The 21,621-nt window shown below is 50.2% G+C and overlaps 4 protein-coding genes across 4 annotated transcripts; 2 read left to right on the top strand and 2 right to left on the bottom strand.

The window, feature by feature from the left end:
* Positions 1 to 5,811: 5,811 nt before the first annotated feature.
* Positions 5,812 to 8,532, bottom strand: FTJAE_12846 (uncharacterized protein; the record flags this gene model as incomplete). Its single annotated transcript, XM_037345931.1, has 1 exon — positions 5,812 to 8,532. One exon carries the CDS (start codon positions 8,530 to 8,532, stop codon positions 5,812 to 5,814), a length of 2,721 nt encoding a protein of 906 aa, XP_037200128.1.
* Positions 8,533 to 9,068: 536 nt separating this feature from the next.
* Positions 9,069 to 13,948, bottom strand: FTJAE_12845 (component of exocyst complex; the record flags this gene model as incomplete). The annotated part of the gene is made up of 4 exons (XM_037345930.1): positions 9,069 to 9,984; positions 10,041 to 11,170; positions 11,217 to 13,687; positions 13,825 to 13,948. 4 exons carry the CDS (start codon positions 13,946 to 13,948, stop codon positions 9,069 to 9,071), a joined length of 4,641 nt encoding a protein of 1,546 aa, XP_037200127.1.
* Positions 13,949 to 15,594: 1,646 nt separating this feature from the next.
* FTJAE_12844 (hydroxyacid-oxoacid transhydrogenase) lies at positions 15,595 to 17,296 on the top strand (the record flags this gene model as incomplete). Its single annotated transcript, XM_037345929.1, has 4 exons — positions 15,595 to 15,624; positions 15,722 to 16,113; positions 16,170 to 16,807; positions 16,869 to 17,296. 4 exons carry the CDS (start codon positions 15,595 to 15,597, stop codon positions 17,294 to 17,296), a joined length of 1,488 nt encoding a protein of 495 aa, XP_037200126.1.
* Positions 17,297 to 18,648: 1,352 nt separating this feature from the next.
* FTJAE_12843 (PRM10 Pheromone-regulated) lies at positions 18,649 to 21,126 on the top strand (the record flags this gene model as incomplete). The annotated part of the gene is made up of 2 exons (XM_037345928.1): positions 18,649 to 20,383; positions 20,435 to 21,126. 2 exons carry the CDS (start codon positions 18,649 to 18,651, stop codon positions 21,124 to 21,126), a joined length of 2,427 nt encoding a protein of 808 aa, XP_037200125.1.
* Between the last annotated feature and the right edge of the window lie 495 nt (positions 21,127 to 21,621).

The raw sequence follows: 21,621 nt of genomic DNA, 5'->3' as shown, positions 1-21,621 counted from the left end.
CCCCTCCTCCTCCCATCGATCACCACGACGATGACGATAGCGAAGACAATGAGGAGGACGAAGATGAAGAGGGATCACGAAGGTACGACGAAGACGAAGACGACGACGACGATCCTTTTGGCGGATTTGGTGGCCCTCCAGGCAGTTTATCCAGCACGCTCAGAGCACTCACAGGGATGATGTCTGGCCTAACATCTCGATTCCGGGAGATTCTTCACAATCTGCGAGTTGATGATCTCTCGGTGCAGCTAATAGCTCTGCAGGAGCTATCAGAAATACTTCTAGTTTCCAACGAAGACAACCTCTCTGGCCACTTCTCGCCCGATGCATATGTTAAGGAGCTGGTTTCTCTCATGAACAAAGAAGAAAGCCCCGAAATCATGTTGCTCGCGTGCCGTTGCTTGGCAAATTTGATGGAGGCTTTGCCTGCCAGTGTTGCGAACGTCGTCTATGGAAGCGCCGTCCCTGTCCTGTGCCAGAAACTCCTCGAAATTTCTTTCATCGATTTGGCAGAGCAGGCCCTGAGCACATTGGAAAAGATATCAGTCGAATATCCTACCAGCATCGTTCGTGAGGGTGGCCTTACTGCTTGTTTGTCTTATCTCGACTTTTTTGCTACCGGCACGCAGAGAACTGCCGTTACTACCGCAGCAAACTGTTGCCGCAACATCCCCGAAGACTCTTTCCCAGTAGTGCGAGATGTCATGCCTACACTTCTCAACGTTCTCAATAGCAGTGATCAGCGGGTCGTGGAGCAGGCCTCGCTTTGCGTTTCTGGCATCGTCGAGAGTTTCAAGTACCACCCCTCCAAACTCGAGGAACTTGTCAGCGTCGACCTTCTTCGAGGTGTGCTGCGACTTCTTGTTCCCGGTACGACCAACATGATTGGCTCCAGTATCCATACACAATTTCTCCGTGTTTTGGCATTCACTGCGCGAGCTAGCCCTCGTCTGTCCGCAGAGCTCTTCAAGCTTAATGTGGTAGAGACATTGTATCAAATCCTGACTGGGGTTTCACCACCCAGCGGTACTGAAGATGTTGCCTCCAAACTGGACAGTGTTGTAATCATGCAGGCTCTAATCCATCGGCCCCGAGATCAGATCATTGAGACGCTGAATGTCATTTGCGAATTACTACCTAACCTGCCACGAAACGCAGATCCCTCATATGGTGATTTTGTCGAACTTCAAGCCTCGGCAGATCCCACAAACTCGGCAGCCAGTGGGGGAAGGAACCGCAGGTCTACGAATGAAAAGCGCATTGAGCTTCTTGAAGAGTGCAAAGACGAAGTTCGCCGGTTTGCGCTCATCATCTTCCCTACCCTGACGGATGCGTTCTCCAGTACTGTCAACTTGAGCGTCCGCCAAAAAGTCCTCACAGCACAATTGAAGATGCTCTCGAATCTTGATGAGGATATCTTGGTTGAGGCGCTTACTCCGGTACCTTATGCCTCTTTCCTCGCTTCTATTCTTTCACAACAAGACCATGCATCTCTGGTCATGCTTGGTCTGCAAGCGGCCGAGCTGCTACTAAGCAGACTCGACAAGATCTACCGGTATCAATTCTATCGCGAAGGAGTCTTTCTTGAGATCACCAAGATTGCTGAGGAGGAAGACGCAGTTGAAGAGAAGCCAGGCAAGGGCGAAAAACAGGAGTCTCAGGGCGAACAAGCAACAGAACAAGACAACGAACAGTCCTCGGACCAGGAATCTGAGCATGAGGAAGACGAAGAAGATGAGGAACGCGAGTCCTCTGATGAGGAGGACGAAGACGAAGAGCATGATAACGAGAATGGCGAGACGCAGAATGAGGACATATCCCCTGTTAGCTCCCGGGGATCTACCATGTCTCTCGAGGTCCCTCTCCATCGCCTTGTCTCCGACGTGCGATCCATGAAATCTCGAACTCGAGACGTCGCCAAGAAGTTCTTGGAGACCCATGAGACTGAAGGCCATGGCCAGGCTATGAAGCTCAAGGCAACAGCAATCCTTGATGCTCTTTCAGATTTGGCTGGTGAGCTTGAGGCCTTCTATCTCAAGCCGATGCCAAGCAACGTTACGGCCGACAAGGGAAAGGAACTCTTCACCAAGCTTGCATCATATTTCGATACCGACGTCTTGGAAAGTGTTACGAGCGCAGAACTTCTGGCATCTGGTCTTGTCCGTGTGCTTCTAGAGGTTTTCAGCAACCCTGACGAGGAACTGGCCCGTGCCGCCCAGTCAACGTTCCTAGAAGTCTTCATGGCATACACCGTCAAATCGAAGCCAAAAACTGCAACTGCAGAATCTCCGGCGACGCCTTTCAGCGTCATGATTCACAAGCTTCAGGACTTGCTCAGTAGGTCAGAGCATTTTGAGGTTATTACGGTGCATCACAACACATTTGACGGCAACCACAGCAGTCCTGCTTCCATGCTTGGGAAGCAGATTCGACTTCGTCTTGTTGCCGATGATGATTCCGAAATACCTCGACCTTATCGTAATATAATGGTGTCAATTCATGCCATCGCGACTTTCAAATCCCTTGATGACTATTTACGACCTAGGATCAGTATCAATGAGCGATCTCGTGGCTCCGCCCGCAGGGATGGAGTTGCTCGAGCACTTGCCGCTATGGCAAACAGCGCGGGTCTTCCTCTAAGTAGCGCAGCAGCAGCCCGTCTAGCAGCAGCTGAACGATCAGGCCCTTTCTCGGGACCTCCGATACCGCCGCCGCCTGCTGTTGCTACCCCATCTGGCTCCCGAGCACTTCGCAAATCAAAGTCACAGGCTGCCACTGCCACACCAGACCAATCTGCTGGGCCGTCTCGCGATAAAGGGACGCTGAGACGCTCTTCAAGACGGCATGGCGCCGCTAATACACCCCCGGCGCCTCGGCCTCCGCCTGTTGATGACGAGGAAATGCAAGATACACTAGAATGCGCCGACGAGAAGCAGCTGACTGATGACGATGACGTCGGAGACAGCAGTGCATTGGATGCCATTGTTGGTGAGCTCGAAGAAGACATGCAAGAGGAATCGACGCCTGAGGATACATCTGCGGTCAACATGGAGGTCGCTACTGGCGGCCATGTCACAGCACGCAAGGAAGATGGCACTCGAATCGCGACACCAACTGGATCCGGTGTACCTAGCCGTGCGGGTGGACCTCCACTTGGCTCTCAAGGCACACCTACTCCAGCCTCGTCATCGTCGAGGCCGATGTCTTATGCGTCCGCTCTCCAGGCAGTGCCCCAAGATTGGCACATCGAGTTCAGTCTTGACAACAAGCTGATCCCCAATGAGACTACCATCTACCGTGCTGTCCATACTTCAGCTTCTAACTCAGATGAGCATCTAAGCAGAAGCATCTGGTCAACTGTACACCCAATCAAGTTCAAGCGTGTACCTGGGCCACCTCCTGCGGAATCTCTTTCATTTTCTTCTAACACGGAAGCTGATGGTGAAGATGAGCATGGAATCCCCGCTTCCCTTGCCAAGAACCCAACAACGTCATCAATTTTACGCCTATTGAACATTCTTCACGATCTCAACTCGAACATTGAAGATGTTTTGATTGAGAAAAAGAACAGCGTTATTGGCCTGAATGTTGAGCCGTTGTCACAGTTCGTCAACACGAAACTCACAGCGAAGTTGAATCGTCAGTTAGAAGAGCCCTTGATTGTTGCCAGCAACTGTCTACCTAGTTGGGCGGAGGACTTGGCTCGCCTTTACCCCTTCCTCTTCCCATTCGAGACTCGACATCTATTCCTTCAATCTACATCTTTCGGATATGCCCGATCAATGGCGAGGTGGCAGAATACCCAGTCTGCGGAGGACAACCGAAGAGATCGAAATAACGAACGGCCATTCCTCGGTCGCCTTCAACGACAAAAAGTTAGGATCTCACGTCAGAAGATCCTTGAATCGGCCTTGAAAGTCATGGAGCTATATGGTGCTTCACAGAGTATCCTAGAAGTAGAGTATTTCGAGGAGGTGGGCACTGGTCTTGGTCCCACTCTCGAGTTCTACTCAACAGTCTCGAAAGAGTTCTCAAAGAGGAAGCTCAAACTCTGGCGCGAGGTCGATTCGAACGGCTCTGATGAGTTTGTGTCTGGAGCCACTGGGCTCTTCCCTCGGCCGCAGAGCGATGAAGAGGCTGGAACACCTAACGGAGAGCGGATTCTGCATCTTTTCAAGATGCTTGGAAAGTTTGTTGCGCGGTCCATGATTGACTCCCGAATCATCGATCTTCACTTCAACCCCATCTTCTTCCGCATTGGGGATGCAGTCTCATCTGGAGTCAAACCATCATTGGGGGCTGTGAAAATTGTCGACCCTGTCCTTGCCCGTTCATTGAAGGCCATCAAGCAGTTTGCCTTGGCCAAGAAGGAAATCGATGAAGATCCCAATCGTACACCAGCACAAAAGGTTGCCGACACAGAAAGCATTACTATCGATGGCGTCAAGCTTGATGACCTTTGTCTCGACTTCACTTTGCCAGGTTATCCTAATATTCAGCTGGAGGATAATGGTTCCCAGAAACGAGTTACTATTGACAATGTGGACTCGTATCTGGAGAAGGTCATTGATATGACTCTTGGGTCTGGTGTTCGTCGCCAAGTTGATGCCTTCCGTGCTGGATTCTCACAGGTATTCCCCTACTCTGCACTGAGTGCTTTCACGCCAGATGAGTTGGTCACCTTGTTTGGCCGTGTAGATGAGGACTGGTCACTTGAGAGTATGTATAATCCTACAGTATTACCTCTGATATATGCTAACATTTCATCAGCTCTCCTTGATTCGATCAAGGCCGATCATGGCTACAACATGGATAGCAAGACGGTCAAGAATCTGCTCCATACAATGAGCGAATTTGATGCTTCGCAGCGCCGTGACTTCTTACAGTTCACCACTGGAAGTCCGAAGCTCCCCATTGGAGGTATGTTTCATCTCCTGGCTGTTGATGGTCAGTTTCTAACTTTCCCTAGGATTCAAGTCTCTGACACCTATGTTTACTGTGGTTTGCAAACCCAGTGAGCAGCCTTATACGTCCGACGACTACCTCCCTAGTGTCATGACGTGTGTCAACTACTTGAAGCTTCCAGACTACTCTACCATTGAGATCATGAGGAAGCAGCTTTTCACAGCAGTCAAGGAAGGCCAGGGAGCGTTCCATCTGTCGTAGATTGGTTAATCTTCCGAAGTACTGCACGGCACAATGCCGAGGGCCTCTCATGGCACCTGAGCAACAGAACGATGACAACAATGTTCTTTTCTTGGACGACTTGGCAGGAAAAGTTTTTATATTCGCTTGATGCCCCTGATGAAACAATACGCCCCCACAAAGGACCGAAATGATGGAAATAGACAGGGCATCTGACGTGGCGCCCACAGTAACACAATATTGCATGGCTTGGGGGACGGCGCAGGACTTGTTTTTATGAGAATCACAGGAACGGCATGGCATATTTTTGAAGCCTCTTCCCAAGGATCAACGAAGGAGAGGCAGGGCAATGATTAAGATACCGCCTTTAGGCAAAGTAGTTATAGAGATGAAATTGTGTGTTTGCCTATTCTTATCTCAACTCCACAGTGGCTGCGTAAATACTATTCGTGTTTCGCGTTATTAGTTGCGTTGATTATTGACGACAGAATATAGTTAAGTCAATGCTCCTAACTCCAAAGCTTACAGTTCAGCCATCCATACATACATGTCCAATAAGTGAAAAACGAGGCTATCCTACGTTCTCCCCTTGCACGCATCCTGCACTAGTCCTAGGGCAGAAGATACAAAAAACGCAGAAATAAAACAAAGGGTCATGCCAAAATTCTACAATCGTTCATCATCATCGTCATCCGAGTCCCAGATTTCAGGCGGAACCCTTGCGTCGTCACGCAACAAGCTGTCCGGCAGCATCTGGCTCTTTGTCAGCAGCTGCGACGAGCCTGGATTGTACCCCGACGGCAGATGCAGGGCGTCATCGTCATCATCCTCGTCCAAGAGGCCCTCGGGGAGGCCAATACTGCTGGAAGAGTGTAGCGGCGGGCGGCGAATAGACGACGAGTGTTGCTCAGGGGTGGAAGACTGGGAGACGGTAGTTGCCTGAGATGGGCGGACGGCAGGTCGTTTGGAGGCACTACTTAGTGAAGGACGGGTAGCGCGGTAGGAAGATGCTGCAAAGGGGGTACGACGGGGAGGAGGTTTGATGGTTGTGGGAGAAGAAGCGATGTGGGTGGTCGGGGGAGTAGTATTTTCATTGTTGTTGTTGTTTTCCTCCTCGGGAGTCGAGGGAACGAGAATATCGTCCGAAGTTGGGAATTGGGTTGATTGAGCGAAGTCACTCTTGAGCTGAGCTTCAACTTGCTGTGACACGCTCATGCTTGATGAAGGGGCAGGCGTCTTGTCCGCCGGTAGAGGTTGTGAAGAGTTGGCAAAGAGATCAACTCGTCCACTGTCATCATCTTCAACTGTAGCTTGAGTCTGTGTTGGTTCGTCTCCTGAAGTACCCTCTTCAAATAGAGCATGTCGCAAGTTCCAGAGCAACTGACCTACGACGGCAGGTGGGAAATAGACATAGCGAGCAACATCACCGTCGATCCAGCCCTCTTCCCGCATATCATCTCCCTCAACAGGGTTGTTCAACTCGTAGACTTGAGTCAGGTGATAACGCCAGGCTGGACCTTCAGTAACACGACCAGGGTCAGCGCAAGCCATAAATCGCAATAGCTCCCCATCGTAGAGCCAGAATCGAACCACTTGGGCCGGTACTTTGAAGTTGAGTATGAGATCAGCCTGGTAACCCTCTATCACATCATCAATAATGTCCTGGGGCAGCGACAGCAGCACGTCTGTACGGGCAGATGCAGGAGGTAGTGATTGAAGGGTTGCCAGTGGTACACGCTGAGATTCTAGTGGCTGAGTTTGAGTTGGTGGAAGAGGACGGTGGACGGGTTTGCGAACACGCTTTGCTGGTCGGGGGCGGCTCTTGGCCTGAGGAGTTGCTGAGAGGGGAGGGAGTGTAGGGGGTAGCGTGGTAGGCCTGGAACTCAGAGGTGGGAGCGAAGAGGTTGATGTTGATGCTTGGCCATTTGAGCCAGACGATTCCTCAGAGGAAATGGTTGCAACGACTTGTCGTTTAGTTTTAACGCTCGTCGTTTGCACAGAAGAGGAGGATGCTCTCATGACCTCTTCCTCAGATGAAGCAATCTCGCTCATAACGAGTTGCGTTTCCGCACCAGCAACAAATGCGTTCTCGTCGTTCTCGTCGCCAAAGTCTTCATCCTCCTCATCCTCAGAATCAGGTATCTCGAGCATGACCTTCTTCTTTCCACTGCCTGGTGATACTCGCTTCATCCTTGGCGTGGGGCTACCACTCCGCTGACTTCCACCGAGTTCACTACTCCTCCTCCTTCTGGACTTGGTAGGCGTCTCCAGCTCGTCCATCACAGAAGACGATGTTTCAAACGGTTCAATGACGCCTTGTGGAGTTCTTGGTGTCTTGTTCGGTGAATCCACAGGTAGTTCCTTGAGAGGTGTACGGTTAGTAGACCCCCAACTGTCGGTGGCGTAAGAATCCTGGATGATGCGCTCGTGTTTTCGAGGCGATGATGTTGTCTTGGGTCGTCCTCTGAGCTCCTTGAGCGGAGATGGGTTCGCTGGTGAAGATGTCTTTCCTTTGAGAGGTGACGGATTGGCAAGGTCTGGTGGACCATAGCGTTCCACCATCATGCTAGCGGGCGTTGACGATATACTGGGCGGCGCAGACAACTGGCTCGAGGAAGGTATTTCCGTTACTTGAACATTCTTGTGCGGCGTCTGCTTCTGAGGTGTCTGTGGCACAACAGACTCTTCCCGCTGAAGAGTCGGCTCTTCTGGCCTACGCTTCAATATCGATTTTGGAGTTTTCTGATTCTTGACACGTGCAAGGTTCTTCTGTTTTCGGGTCTTCCGTGGACTTGGGCTAGCCGCATCGCCCAACCATTGCTGGAAGTCGTCATCATTATCCTCATCTTCAGAATCCTTGATAAACTCGGCGTGGGCTGGATCGCGATCGAGGAATTGGGTCAAAGTCTGGGTATGGTAGGCCGAACTAGGTGCATCTCCTATCGTCTTACGTCGGCTCGATTTCCTTTCCTTTTTCGGTTCTGGCTGTTCCTCTGTATCATCGCCTAATGTCCGTCTTCGCTTGGCTCGCTCATTCTTGGTAGAGGTCCCTTTCGCTTTCGCTCGTCGTTTCCGCCCGCTCGAAACAGGTTCCTCGTCTTCTTCTTGGACTTCTTGTTCTTTGTCTGACTGCATTTCATCCTGTTCACTATCACTCAGGACGATCGGGTCATCGTTCCCTTCCAAGCTCGATACAAAGTCGATTTGAGTCAAGGTTTGTTGTCGCAAAAGTCTCGAGGGTGTTTCCGCCTGCTTCTTCCGATTTTGTTTCCCATATGTTCGAACAACCTTTCTACGCGAGGGGAACTGTGCTTGCTGTTGCGCGGGTGTTGAATGATAGACACGACTTGGTGCGGGTTTACCGCCTGAGCGGGTTTTGGGCGTCATGATTGCGGTGTTAAAGTCGCTCAACGACGTGATACAATAATATTTAGGCTTGAGTTCAAGTAAAGCAGCATATGAAAGTTGACATATTGTTCGCGGAGTGGATGAACATGATATATTCAGGCAACTTCGATGTAATGTCGATGATGAAGTGGAGCTACAAGGGCCCCAGGGCGTTAAGTGGCGTAGCTTCCCTGCATGTCCAAGTTCGCGACGCGTCTCGTCGCGTAAAGTAGTGGGGTCAATTAATGATCGCGCTTCAGCAACGGGGCCTATAATTAGAAGAATAGTATAAGACGGAGGAAACCAATGACTCCATGATATAGTACATAGACGCCAAAGCCAAGCAAGTATCGTAGAGATCAATAAATATACCGAGATATATAAAGTCCATTCCTCAAAACGCTCGACACCACGAAACGCGCCTCATTTGCTACCTTACCCATCCATGGCTGGTCAAACATGCCAATATACCTAGAGAATATAGTATTCGTACAGCAAGTTCATCATCATGTTCCCATTCGCTCTAAGCACCAAACTCAACGGAATGCCGCCTTGACGTCGGCTCGAGGCCACTCGAAGAGGACATCACCACCATATACGTTGGTCGTCACAGCGCCGACCCGTCTCTCAACCTTTTCGTAGAACTTTTCGCACTCTTCCAGCACCTTGATCACCAATCCTCGGCTTAGTCCTGGTTCATCGGCATCACCAAAGTGCTTCTCAACACGCTTACGCAGCGCCTCAATGCCCTTTCGCACTTCCTTGGAGTCGTAGTTGCTCAAAACCTTATTGAAAACCGTCTTGCTGTTGGAAGGCTGCGCAGCAATTGATGCCGGTGATTTGCCTGTCTGCAACTGGGCTTCCATGTTCTCGAGGTGTTCCAGAATCTTTCCGAGTGGTCGCCGCATGACTGCATCAAGATATAGATTCATGTGCTCGTAATATGTCGTGTTGGCCTTTTCCTTCCATTCCTCGAGGACGTCCAGGCCTCGTGTATCCGTCTCCTCAAGGAAGTGGTTCATGTTCTCAATCAGGAGGATGTGGAAGTTGAGGGCTTCCTTGTCCTCTGGGTCAACTGAGCCGGTTGTCGCACTGACACTGGGATTCTCCCGCGCAATGACCATGAGTGAGTCAAACATGGTCTTCAGTATTCGGTCATACTCGCGATCAACAGTACTTCGAATAGGCAGTGTGGTGTCAACACCGAGCAGCATCTCCTCCACAGCTGCTGAGAAAAGAGGGAAAAGCCGGATGAATGCAATAACACCCTTTCGCTTGCTAATCTTGACCTTGGTCTCCTCAATGGCCCGAAGTTGGTCGTCAACGAATTTCTTGAATCGCAGTTCCAAGTGCCCATGAAGTTTTTGCAAGAGTGTGTTCACATACTCTTGGTTTGACTGTCCAACCTCGGCAGAGTACTTCTCGATAGTCGCTAGGACTCCGATCCCTTGACTGAATAGCTGTCAGTATGCTCTTCAACACCATGATATCAGAGGATTTAAACTTACATTGGGCCCTGCCCGACAACCCACTCCATAAGACGTAGCAGTTCCGATTCCAAGAAGGTAAAGATCACCTCCATCGCGCGCAGAATACGTCTGGCAAGTTCTCGATCGGGTTCCATTAGCCGGGGCCTTCTTAAGTCAGTGCCTCCACGATCAGAAGGCGTCGTCGTGGCAACAGCATCTGGGAAATCTATCTGTTCAAGCGTGGTCGCGTGGAAGAAGTCGATGATGAAATTTTGCTCCATCTGTATCAGTGGAATGAGATTATCCAGAACTCCAGTAAAGACTTCGTGAGGTGGGTTCTTGTTATCATTCACTCCCTTGTCGGCCTTTGGTTTGTGACCACCGTCTTCTCGAGGAGATCGCAGAGCTCTCGCTAGAGTTCCGCTACGCTTTACAGTCAGCTTCCTGGCAGTGGTAGCCACACCTCCTTCTTGATGCTTCTCGACTGCTGACGTGAACAGAATTTCGGCCTCTTCTCCAGTTGCCTGTCTGGCATTCCTACGCCAAGACGCAATCGTAGCCTGAAACTCAACTCGGTAAACAGGTTGACCCTTATCTTGATAAATCTGAATGAGCTGGTTCCACTCATCGGGATGCATATCTCGAGCGTATAGCATGAGGGGGCTAAATTGCCAAAGAATATCGCGGCCAAGCTCGTGGTGTATAGGATCGACCTTTCTAGACAAAGCTCCCTCCATAGCAAGTTTGGTTTCTGTAAAAGCATGATCAAATTGTCGGGACATGAAGGCGACCAATCTCCCAATGAACATGGCGCTTTCTTGGTCATAAACAAGCTTCTTCTCTTGGACAATCCGCATCTGCTTGAAGTCAGGGTTGAGGCCACTCTGGTTTGTCTCGGTAGTAATATCGGCCTTCTCTTGATCAGCTCCACTACGCGCAGGATCAATCTTAACCATTGCCTTATAAAGTGTTACAAGAGAAGATTCGACGTTTTGTAAGCCACCTAAGTCATCCAAAGGTGCAGATCTGAGGACTTCAAGCTCATTCGATGTGATAGCACAGGTCTCAAGCAGAGACTCAAGCTCTTTCTTGAGTAACTTTTGGTTGGCAGTTTGAACTTGAAGACCTTGGCCTTGGGCTTCGATGTAAGCGATGTCATCTGAAAGGGTCTGTTCATGATTAGTAACATTTCGAGCATATTTTAGAACAACATACCGAAAGCTCGACTGAGTAGAGTGTGAGCAAGTTGTCAAGCTCCTCACACTCAGCCATAGCAACATCAAGCCCAGCCTTGATGGCATCAACGCGTTCATCCTCTTCGCGGAAACGAGCCAGCCAGCCACCAGCCTGAGCTTTATTCAGCTCCCGCTCTAGGTCAGCTCTCATTTCTTCCACATTGCGTGATCGCATTTGTTCTCCTGGAATCCAACCAAAGAAATCCAACCATTGAGCAAAGTCATCACTCCTCTCATCTAGAATAGACGGGTTGACTCCCAATGTCTGCAGGTATTTCATATCGTTGCCTGCATTGATGGAGCGGCGGGTCTCCTTCTTTTCAGGTTCGGTTGCCTTTTGCACTTCCTGCGGCGGCCCATGCGAACTCGTCGGCCTACTCGTTGGGAGACTAATCTTGACTTCCGGAACAAGCGAATTACGGTTCGCAGACTTGGACTGCTCCGCGGGTTTAGCTTGCTCCAATTGTTTGGCCTCTTCCTCAGCTTTAGGTGTTTCTTCTGGTGTAGGTTGTTCAGAGGGGGTATCTACACCCTTGGAAGACGGTCTGGGTGGCGCAGGGACAACACTATTGATCCCATCTGGCCCCTCTTCCGTCTTACTCTTCAGTAGACGCATACGTTCACCAGCACCACCAGGCCTGGGTTTGAAGGCAGTTGCAGCGTTGGCCGCAGACGCAGCCTTCCACAATGCACCGGCGATCTCATTTCTGGACTTTTTGGCTCTGATCATAGGACCGAGGCCTGGCCTGGATTCGTCGACTGTCTCTGCTGGTGATGGGTTAGACTCGCGATCAGAAGGTGTCACTGCACGCTCTCCTGGTGATGGTTCTTCCACTGGCTGAACCGGCTCTTGCTTGGGCAAATCAGGGGGCGGTTGTAAGTTTGCAAATCTTGGCACGCTCACTGTCATCGGCGAGACATCAGAAGAACCTGCTCCAGAGCCCGGAGACAGAGCTAGAGCGGGGCTTGGTGCTTGAGCCTGTGCTTGCGAAGTGTTGGGTACGGGAGCTGGCGTAGGACTAGGAACACGGGCGGCTGCAGGGCTGGGTCCACGAGCCGGGCTGGGCATACGGGCTGGTGCAGGGCTGGGTCCATTGCCTGGAGCAGGACTTGGAGTTTGATTTGTTACGTTAGTTGGCGGGTGATGTGAGGGAGTATTGGGTGTATAAGCTTGTGGCGGGTTGTTCGGTCCTGATCCTGGTCTAAGGGACGAAGGCATGGGAAGTGGCTCACGCTTTGGTGGGTCTGGTAGCCGTCCTGTTGGAGGTGGTGCTACTTCTCGATCTAGTGTGCTCCCCGTGAACGAACTGCTTGTCGATTTCTGGCTTGCATTGTCCATTCTCGGCACAACGCGTTCGCTGCTGCGAGGTGGAGGAGCCATTGGTTCTTTGTTCCCAGGACTAATCAGTGGTGGGGGAACCAAGTCCCGATCATGAGGGCGAGTTGGGTCCATAGGTGGTCGTCTCCTTTCAGGGGGCGGTCTATCTAATTGAAGTGGTGAAGGAACTGGCTGTGGAGGTTGAGGAGGAGACAGAATAGCAGGTGGTTTCGACTTGGGCGAAGACTGTGGTTGGGGGGGTGTAAGAACAGCTGGTGCCCGGGATTCATGGGGCTCTGCAAATCTCCCATATGCCCCTGGGCCGTTTATGCCATTGCGAGAGCGCGGTGGTAAACTTGACCCGTCATCGCTCCTGGTAGCCATGGAGGTAGCGACCGAATCCTGACTCTTGTTGCTCTGAGCCATCCACCGAGGTTGGGGCGGCCTTTCTCTTGAAGTAGTCGAATCGAAACTTCCGACAGGTGAAGGGCCAAGATTCGGGTGTGCTGGGCGAGTAGGCGGCGTCCTGTACTGGGGTGCGTCTTGAGGACCACTTCCTGGGAGTCCTTGATGCGAAGGATGCATCGGATGGATTGGACGAGGAGGGGCGCTCGCCATCTGGCTCGAAGGTTGCTCAGCTATAGGAGGAGGTTGCGGCCGAGAACCGCCTGTAGCCGGTCGTCTTGTTGCTCCCATAACTTGATCATACTCCTTTTGTTCAAAATTTGCAAGCTCCGGCGTCTTACCACCCGTGTATTTCCCGTATATCTTGATAAGACTAGCAATGAAGAATTTCTTTTCCTTGTCCGTCTGAGCATGCCAGAAGTATGGCTTGCCGAGTGTCACTTGGAAACCGGTGTCGCCAGCCCAGTCGCGGTGGTCTGGGATGGCCTGGGGGCCAGTGTAAGATTCAATGCGCGAGAGGTCGTCAAGATTCCACGTTTTTCCGATTGAAAACGATCCATTAGCGTTTTCTTTTGACTTGTGCAGGCGAACTCGGCCGGACTTGCGCACAGCTACTATTATTATTCGAGGTTTTTGACCTTCAGCGTTCCGAGCCTGAGGTGGAGGAGGGGTCGTAGGATAAGAGGAGTATTCGGTAATGCGGATATGAGTTATGTATGTTTCAAGAACTGGTCAAGGCCATCAGCCAGCTGGACAATGAGTTTGAGATTAAGAGCCTTATACCCAAACTCTCGCGACATTGTGTTTCTTTGAGCTAGGAGCCCATGTCGTTGAGTTTGGGGTTGACTTCAACAGCATAACTTACGAGAACCATCAACATCCTTCTTGTTAAAGCAGCTCTCTATTATACGGCGCTTTTCATCCTCGAATCGCTCTGCCCTGCTAGTAGCCGCGGCGGCACCAGGGCCGCCCCCGTTTGGGCGGTCCATGACAGAGTTCGAGGAACGGGATCACGCAGGAGCGTTAGGATGAGCAAGGAGGCATGTTCGATCGAGCAGCAGCCTGGTGAGATTATTTCGCGGGTACAGCGAATATTCCGGGACGAATGAGCGACTGCGCAGACGGAGAGCGTTGTCGAGTGTCGTTGAGTCGAGTATACAATGTACGTTGAAAGCTGATGTGGTGGTTGGTCGCGGATTCGAGGACAGGTCGTCGAGGTCAATTGTGGCTGGAGTTTCCCTATTTCGATGTGGATGTTTCGGGTGGGCACCTGCTTAGTCGTGTACCTGCCTCCAATGCTCCACCGCAGCTTGGAGCTGTAGTCTAAGGCGTCGGGTGTAATTGATGGCCTACTCACAGCCGTTCTTGTGCTGATAAATGGCCGAGTATTCTCTAATATGACGCTCTATCTTTAATAATTGGATTGTAACAAAGCTCCACTAACAATAAGCCTAAACAACCAAGCTCTGGGAAAGTTGCGACGGCAAGCCACATTGTCCAAGTCATGTGTTGAGAGCCAATGAACAAGCCACATGATGAGGTCAGCGGTATCATACGCCACTGTATGGCGCGTCACAGCACCTCAGTCTGTAACAGCTATCAAACTGTTCCGGGACCGAAAAATCACATTTCAGCGACGCTTTAAATATTGAGTATCAAAACATTGATCTCAATCTATGCATGTACTGACTCAATTTGGTATCCACGGACTCTTTGAGCGCATATCAATGTGCGACTAGACTCAAATCTACCAAGTCTGTACTTGATTCGTTTAAGTGGTTCTGTGACAGCGAAAACGTTTGGGAGAGCTGTCTATGATAGAATGCTGATATGGTTCTCATTAGTAGTTTTAAGACGTCTTAGAGATAGTTCATTACTGGACTTCCTCATTCAAGATTGACCGACCACAACAGAGCTCGACAAAGCTATGAGCTACGGAATCGACTAAGTTGGAGTTATTCACGGAAATAGTACAGGGTAACTTGCGCACCTCCAAACGCTCCAGTCGTGATCATGAACATTTATTCACCTTCCTGAATGCTTGGGTGACCTTGCAGTTATTAGAAGAAGTATCCATCATCAAGGAAGCTTCTGGTCCCGGTGTCATTTAAAGACGATATCTCGTTATAACAAGTACTTGATCCGATGATGCAGCATGTCTGGCATGGTCGTACCAACAACGTTGGTTCGTAAAATCTCAATAATTTTAGTTCAGGCCATTCGGACGATAAGAATAGCTCGAGACATATAAATACTCACGCGAGACATTCAATAGAACCGCTAGTTGTAGGTCACTTTTCCAACAAAGACGTCAGCGGAATACCCAAATAGGCAATTTCTCGCTCCAGCTTCCTTTCAGGATCAAGAGCTTAAGCTGAGATCCGCTTTCCCCTCACGAATCAACCCCCATCATCGCCCCCCAGATCGGCCTTGAGTTCACCCCGCAATCGGGGTTGCTCGTCCGTCTACCGAGGTTGTACATTGAAAATGAACACTCTTACCCGTTGCAATTGCTTCATTAAGAAGATTCGTGTGAAACCTGAAGTCCTCTCGAACCCCAGTCTTACCCCGGATCCTTGGGAATAATATCTTTGTGCTCTTATACCCAGCTTGGTAACATAGACATAACAACACCATGGTACCCTCCGTGAGAGTTGTCCCTAATGTATGTTTACCCCTTATGATCAAGCACAAGCACGAGCACTGCCATAGCTGCTTTTTTGTGTGAATGGTTTCAGTTCAGATGGCTCACATTCACATAGGCTGCTAAGCGAGCAACCAGCTTGCTACGTACCATTCAATACACTCATCCTCCTTCATGCCCTTGTCACTCAAATCCAGGATATCACCAGTCGCCACCAACATTCACTCCCTCCAAGCATGCTCACCAGCGTAAGTATGCCACGCCAACATCGCACCCAGGCCAGAAGGAGTATGCCTTTGAGATGGCTGCCTCGTCCATCAGATTTGGCCCAGGTGTGACGCAGGAGGTGGGCATGGACTTGAAAAACATGGGAGCAAAGCGTGTTTGTGTGGTAACAGATGAGAATGTCAGCAAGCTGGATGCCATGAGACAAGTTCGTGAGTCCCTTGCTCGTGAAGGCATTCCTTATGAGGTTTACGACAAGGTTCGCGTCGAGCCCAAGGACAGCTCGTAAGTTCGACCCAACATCACGTCTATCAGACTACAGCTCACTTACAATGTTACAGCATCAAGGATGCCATTGCCTGGGCTCGCCCTTATGCACCAGATGCCTTCCTCGCCGTTGGTGGTGGATCAGTCATGGACACGGCCAAGCTCATGAACCTATACACGGCATATCCAGATGCAGACTTTCTAGACTTTGTCAACGCCCCTCTTGGAAAGGGTCGTCCAGTAGACAAGAAGTTGACACCGCTCATTGCGGTTCCAACAACAGCAGGTACTGGTAGTGAGACGACAGGAACTGCCATTTTCGATCTTGTGTCTAAGCGAGCAAAGACCGGTGTAGCTCATCGAAACCTGAAGCCCACACTGGGTATCTGTGATCCCCTCAACACCAGGACCATGCCGGCAGCTGTCAAGGCCGCTTCGGGTCTCGACGTTCTGTGCCACTCGCTTGAGTCCTGGACTGCCATTCCATACAACGAGAGAACACCTAGACCAACTAACCCTATCCTTCGGCCCGCGTACCAAGGCGCGAACCCTATCTCGGACGTTTTCTCGTTTCATGCACTGCGCTCTACCGTCAAGTATCTCCCGCGATCGGTGAAGAACCCTGATGACCTGGAGGCCCAATCTGAAATGCTTCTCGCTTCCACTCTGGCCGGCGTTGGGTTCGGTAATGCCGGTGTTCATCTCTGCCATGGTTAGTTCATACCTACTCTGTTATAAATTTCTGCCCCGGTTGGGTGCTAACCCGAGCCCAGGCATGTCGTACCCCATTTCTGGCCAGAACCCAGGCTACAGGCACGATGGTTACCAAGTGGAAGCCCCTCTTATTCCTCACGGTGTCTCCGTAGCTGTCTCTGCGCCAGCAGTCTTCCGCTTCACAGCAGCGTCGAACCCAGATCGCCATTTGGCGGCAGCAGAGGCCTTTGGGGTTGATATCAGCAATGTGAAGCGCGAGAGTGCAGGCGAAGTGCTTGCAGAAGCTATTACCAAATTCCTTGCGGAGCTCGGTGACCAGCCCAAGGGTCTTAAGGAGTTGGGTTTCGGCTCGGAGCACGTTGAGGCCCTTGTCGAAGGTACCATTCCTCAGGCACGTGTGTTGATGCTGGCACCAGGATTGTCTACACAGCTTGAAGCGGAGAAAGACCAGCTAAGGAGGTTGTTTGAGAACGCGATGACTCACTAAGACCCATATTGGAGAAAGAAGTTCGTCAATGCGGGTATGCAATTGCATTGCGTGTCGTCGATCGATTGCAGCCGCGGATGTCGTGTCACTCTTAAATACAGTACGGTATCTGGTTTAGTACATACTTATTTGGATACAAATATAGTAACATGTGTACCATGATAATCTGATCCACTTTGATTTTCTATGGAACATTCGGGAAAATCGACGATGTGTGTAAACTGTTTCTAAAAGTGGTATATTATATGCTTCTTTGCATGTCGTGCGTTTATAACATAAGGCTTTATCCATACGTCTGAAACCGCGTACTACTAATACAATTATGCTGTTCAATGACATGCATTGATTTGTGCAACTCTCCACGTTTCGAATGTCACCATATCGACCGTTAAGAATCGTCCCTTTCTCTTTTAGTGCACAGTAACACTAACACCCACTGACTCCCTGGCAAAGTTGCAAATGCCATTCTCGGTAACAGGCGTCATTGGGTGAATCTGAAAAGTCCCTGCAGGTGCTGGACCGATCCACTGGAAGATTACCATATCAGGTAAAAACAAGACGAATCTTGCATTGGTAACCGAGACGCCATGCTAATCCTGGCAAGCCCCCCTACAATTTCTTCAACAGAGGTGGAAGAATAAAATATTTGTAGACTAGCGATGGAGGCGAACGGGGAGAATTGAAAGACTTTGATGAAGCGACTCCTTTTTGAGATTCTGGACCAAGAGTCTATGGATATCAGAAGCTTCGCTTGACTCTTCTACCCGGCCTTCTCAGGCTTCTCTTCCAAAATAGAACGAGCTACCAGAGTCATGAGCCTGTTTAGTGTTTTTCACCTGGTGGGCCTTGGCTCAATTATCCCCGGACTGCCGGCCGGATGGCGTTCCGATGGCCACGACGTCGTGATGCTGGCCTGGAATTTACCTAAGAAAAACTCGAACCAAGCGGTTTCACAATAAGCTCCAAGAATCTCCAAGACTTCGGGGCTCAATTTTCTCCCTTGTGCCTCCACATCCACTACGTCACGGGGCCTGTACTGTACGAGCCCGAGGGAGGTGATCGCTGTTTTTGCCGGAGATGGACAGGGCCCGTCCGTGTTAGTCGTACGTACGTACGATACCCAATTCTAACACTGGAACCCGCAAAGCTTGTTGATGGAGCCCATAGAGTTTGCGATCTTCATATAATAACGTAAACCCGCCCTTCCCCGCGAAAGGTGTTGTTGAGGCTCTCCAGTCTATCCCTGTACATCTTGGATCACAGTCCCATCTTTTCCACTTCCTTCGCTCGTTACTAAAGGAAATCGATATCTTGTACCTGATTCAAGGTATATTCCAGTCACTCACCATCCAATGGAGGGCACTTCTCGAGATATTCAAGACGAACCCGACCTAGAAGTCGGACCTGAACCGCCCAAGACTGGTTCTGGTTCAGCTTCTGGCTCTGGTACCGATACACCACCAAGCCCAAAGACCGCTGCTGCAGCTTTGAAGAAGGACAAGGCGCGGGTGCGGTTCAACAGCAATGCTGCCGCAAACCCTCCACCAAAATCATCTACTCCCCCTCCTGCTGCTGGAGGCCCCATCGCGAAGCCCAGGCCATCACTTTTGCGTGGCAGTTCTGCAGAGGCCGTGAAGACTCTTCATGATGCCGAGCATGAGTCAGACCCTGAGTCAAAGGAGGCGATGGTGGCTGCCCAGGAACGTGCCCGTATAATGGCGGCAAACATTCACAATGATTCATCAGCCATTGACAGAGACTCACTCGAATCCAGCACTGGAACAGCCGCGTGGGACAGTCCTTATGGTTCCAGTATCCCACTCCAGACTCTCAACGAAGGTAGCAGCAGCCGAGAAGGTTTCCACAAGCTTCCGTCTGAGGAGCAAGAGGCGCATGGCTTGAAGGAAGAAGCCTTCAAGCTTGTTCGAGCACACACTCAGCGATTTGGACCTAGTAGCACTGGTCAGCAGACACCAGACAAAAAGGACACAAAACAGGAAGAAAGAGTTCCCCTTGCCGAAGTATATGACGGAAACTTTGATGGAGTCTTATACGATGTTCCAGCACCTGAACAGTATCGTGGAAGCGTACTATCTCAGCTTTTGAAGCTCTACAAACCCCCAGATCCTCCTTTCAAGGGCTCACACCACCGAGCTGCCTCTACCTCTTCGGTCCTAAGTGAAGGCGGTACTCCTACAGTTCAAGGAACGCCATCTGGAGCATCTACACCAAAGCGAAAATGGTACGATCAGAACAGGTCCCAGGACACTCTCGCCAACCTCATCGAGGCCTCATCGCGACTCGCCAACCCCAATGACCCGGAGGACAAGAGGAAGAAACCTACTGGAAAGAAGCCCCAAAGACCTGGCCACAAGCGAACAACAAGCGCAAACCGCCTCAGTGGTCTCTGGCAACAACAAGAAGCACGTATCACAGTCCATATCGCCGAGACTCTAGCCCGACAGGACTACATCATCAAACTCTGCCGTGCTCTCATGCTTTTTGGAGCTCCCACTCATAGACTGGAGGAGTATCTTAGCATGTCTGCCAGAGTTCTCGAAATCGATGGTCAATTTCTATATCTTCCTGGATGCATGATTATCTCTTTCGATGATAGATCGACTCACACCACCGAAGTCAGAATTGTTCGCACATCGCAGGGTATTGATCTAGGCAAGCTGAAGGATGTTCATCTTATCTACAAGGAGGTTATGCACGACATTGTCGGTGTTGAAGAAGCTACCGAGAAACTCGAGACCTTGATGAAGCGCAAGGACAAGTTCCACAGGTGGCTGAGAGTTGTCATGTTTGGACTCATGAGTGTCTGTGCTGCCCCTTTCTCTTTCGGAGCTCGTCTCATCGATCTTCCTCTCATCTTCGCTTTCGGCTGTCTTATTGGAGTACTCCAGCTTATTGTGGCCCCCAACTCTGCGCTTTATAGCAACGTCTTCGAAGTTTCTTCTACCATCATTGTCAGTTTCTTGGCTAGAACGTTTGGCAGTATCTCCAGTGGAGGCGAAGAGATCTTTTGTTTCGGCGCTTTGGCGCAGGGCGGTATTGTCATGTTGCTGCCCGGTTACATGGTTTGTAAGTCAATTCTCCCTACCTCATAATGTGATAAAAACTAACATAATACAGTGTGCTCTGCTCTCGAACTCCAATCTCGCGCTATTGTCCCCGGTTCGATTCGAATTGTCTACGCCGTCATTTACTCCCTTCTCCTCGGATTCGGTATCACTGTTGGTGCCGCTCTTTACGGATTATTCGACAGTAACCCGTCCAACACTACAACTTGTCCCGATGCCATGAACCCCTACTACGGCTTCATTTTCGTGCCATTCTTCGTCATCAGCATGTGTATCGTCTACCAAGCCAAATGGCGTCAGATGCCCGTCATGGTCATCGTTTCATTTGCTGGTTACATGGTAAACTACTGGAGTGGACAGAGATTCAAGTCTAGCCCTCAGATCTCCAGCACACTGGGTGCATTGGCCGTTGGACTCCTTGCCAACCTTTACTCTCGACTTCGACACGGTGTTGCAGCCGCAATTCTTATTCCAGCAGTGTTCTGTCAAGTGCCTGGAAGTCTTGCGTCCACTGGAGGATTGCTCAGTGGTCTGCAAGTCGCCAACTCTATCACCAACGCCACTGGTGAGATCAATGGAACCTCCTCTGTTCAGTTCCAGCAGGGCTCGAACCCTGATAACTTGGTATTCAGCGTTGCTGCCTCCATGATTCAGATCGCCATCGGTATCGCCGTTGGTCTCTTTATGAGCTCTTTGCTCATCTACCCTCTGGGTAAGCGCCGCAGTGCCTTGTTCAGTTTCTAATTGCTTTATTTGTTTCAAGTTCAGCGCAGCATCAGCATTGGCATCAGCATTGGGAAATCATTTATCTTTTGTGTTACAGAAAAGTTGTGCATTTACATATGGTACAGATTTTAAGACATGTTATTTAGAGCGATAAAAAACAGGAATTGGGTAATGGCGTGGTCATTGTGAATTAGGTCTTGGTTAGCGCTGGTCTTTTGCATAAAGAATGGGTTTGAATTCATAGAAAGAATGAGTGGCTGGTTCTGATGAGAGCATTCACGGCTTAAGATAGGTGACTGGAGATCATAAGAATATCATGATGTTTACTCCTATATCTCGATACTTCAAGCATCGTCGTCAGTCAGATCATCATGCTACGACAACACGTGCCTCTTCCACTGGCTTGAACATGTCATTGTCTCTCCAAGCATCGACATCATAACTGCAGTTTTAGCCTTGGTTTCATGAGCTACATACAAGTGGATACGATAATGCATTTTCAAGAGCCGACTT

This window comes from Fusarium tjaetaba (assembly GCF_013396195.1).
Source record: "Fusarium tjaetaba strain NRRL 66243 chromosome Unknown NRRL66243_c0000364, whole genome shotgun sequence".
Lineage (NCBI taxonomy): Eukaryota > Fungi > Ascomycota > Sordariomycetes > Hypocreales > Nectriaceae > Fusarium > Fusarium tjaetaba.
Note: the sequence above shows the minus strand (reverse complement) of the source record. Positions and strands in the feature narration are given on the sequence as shown.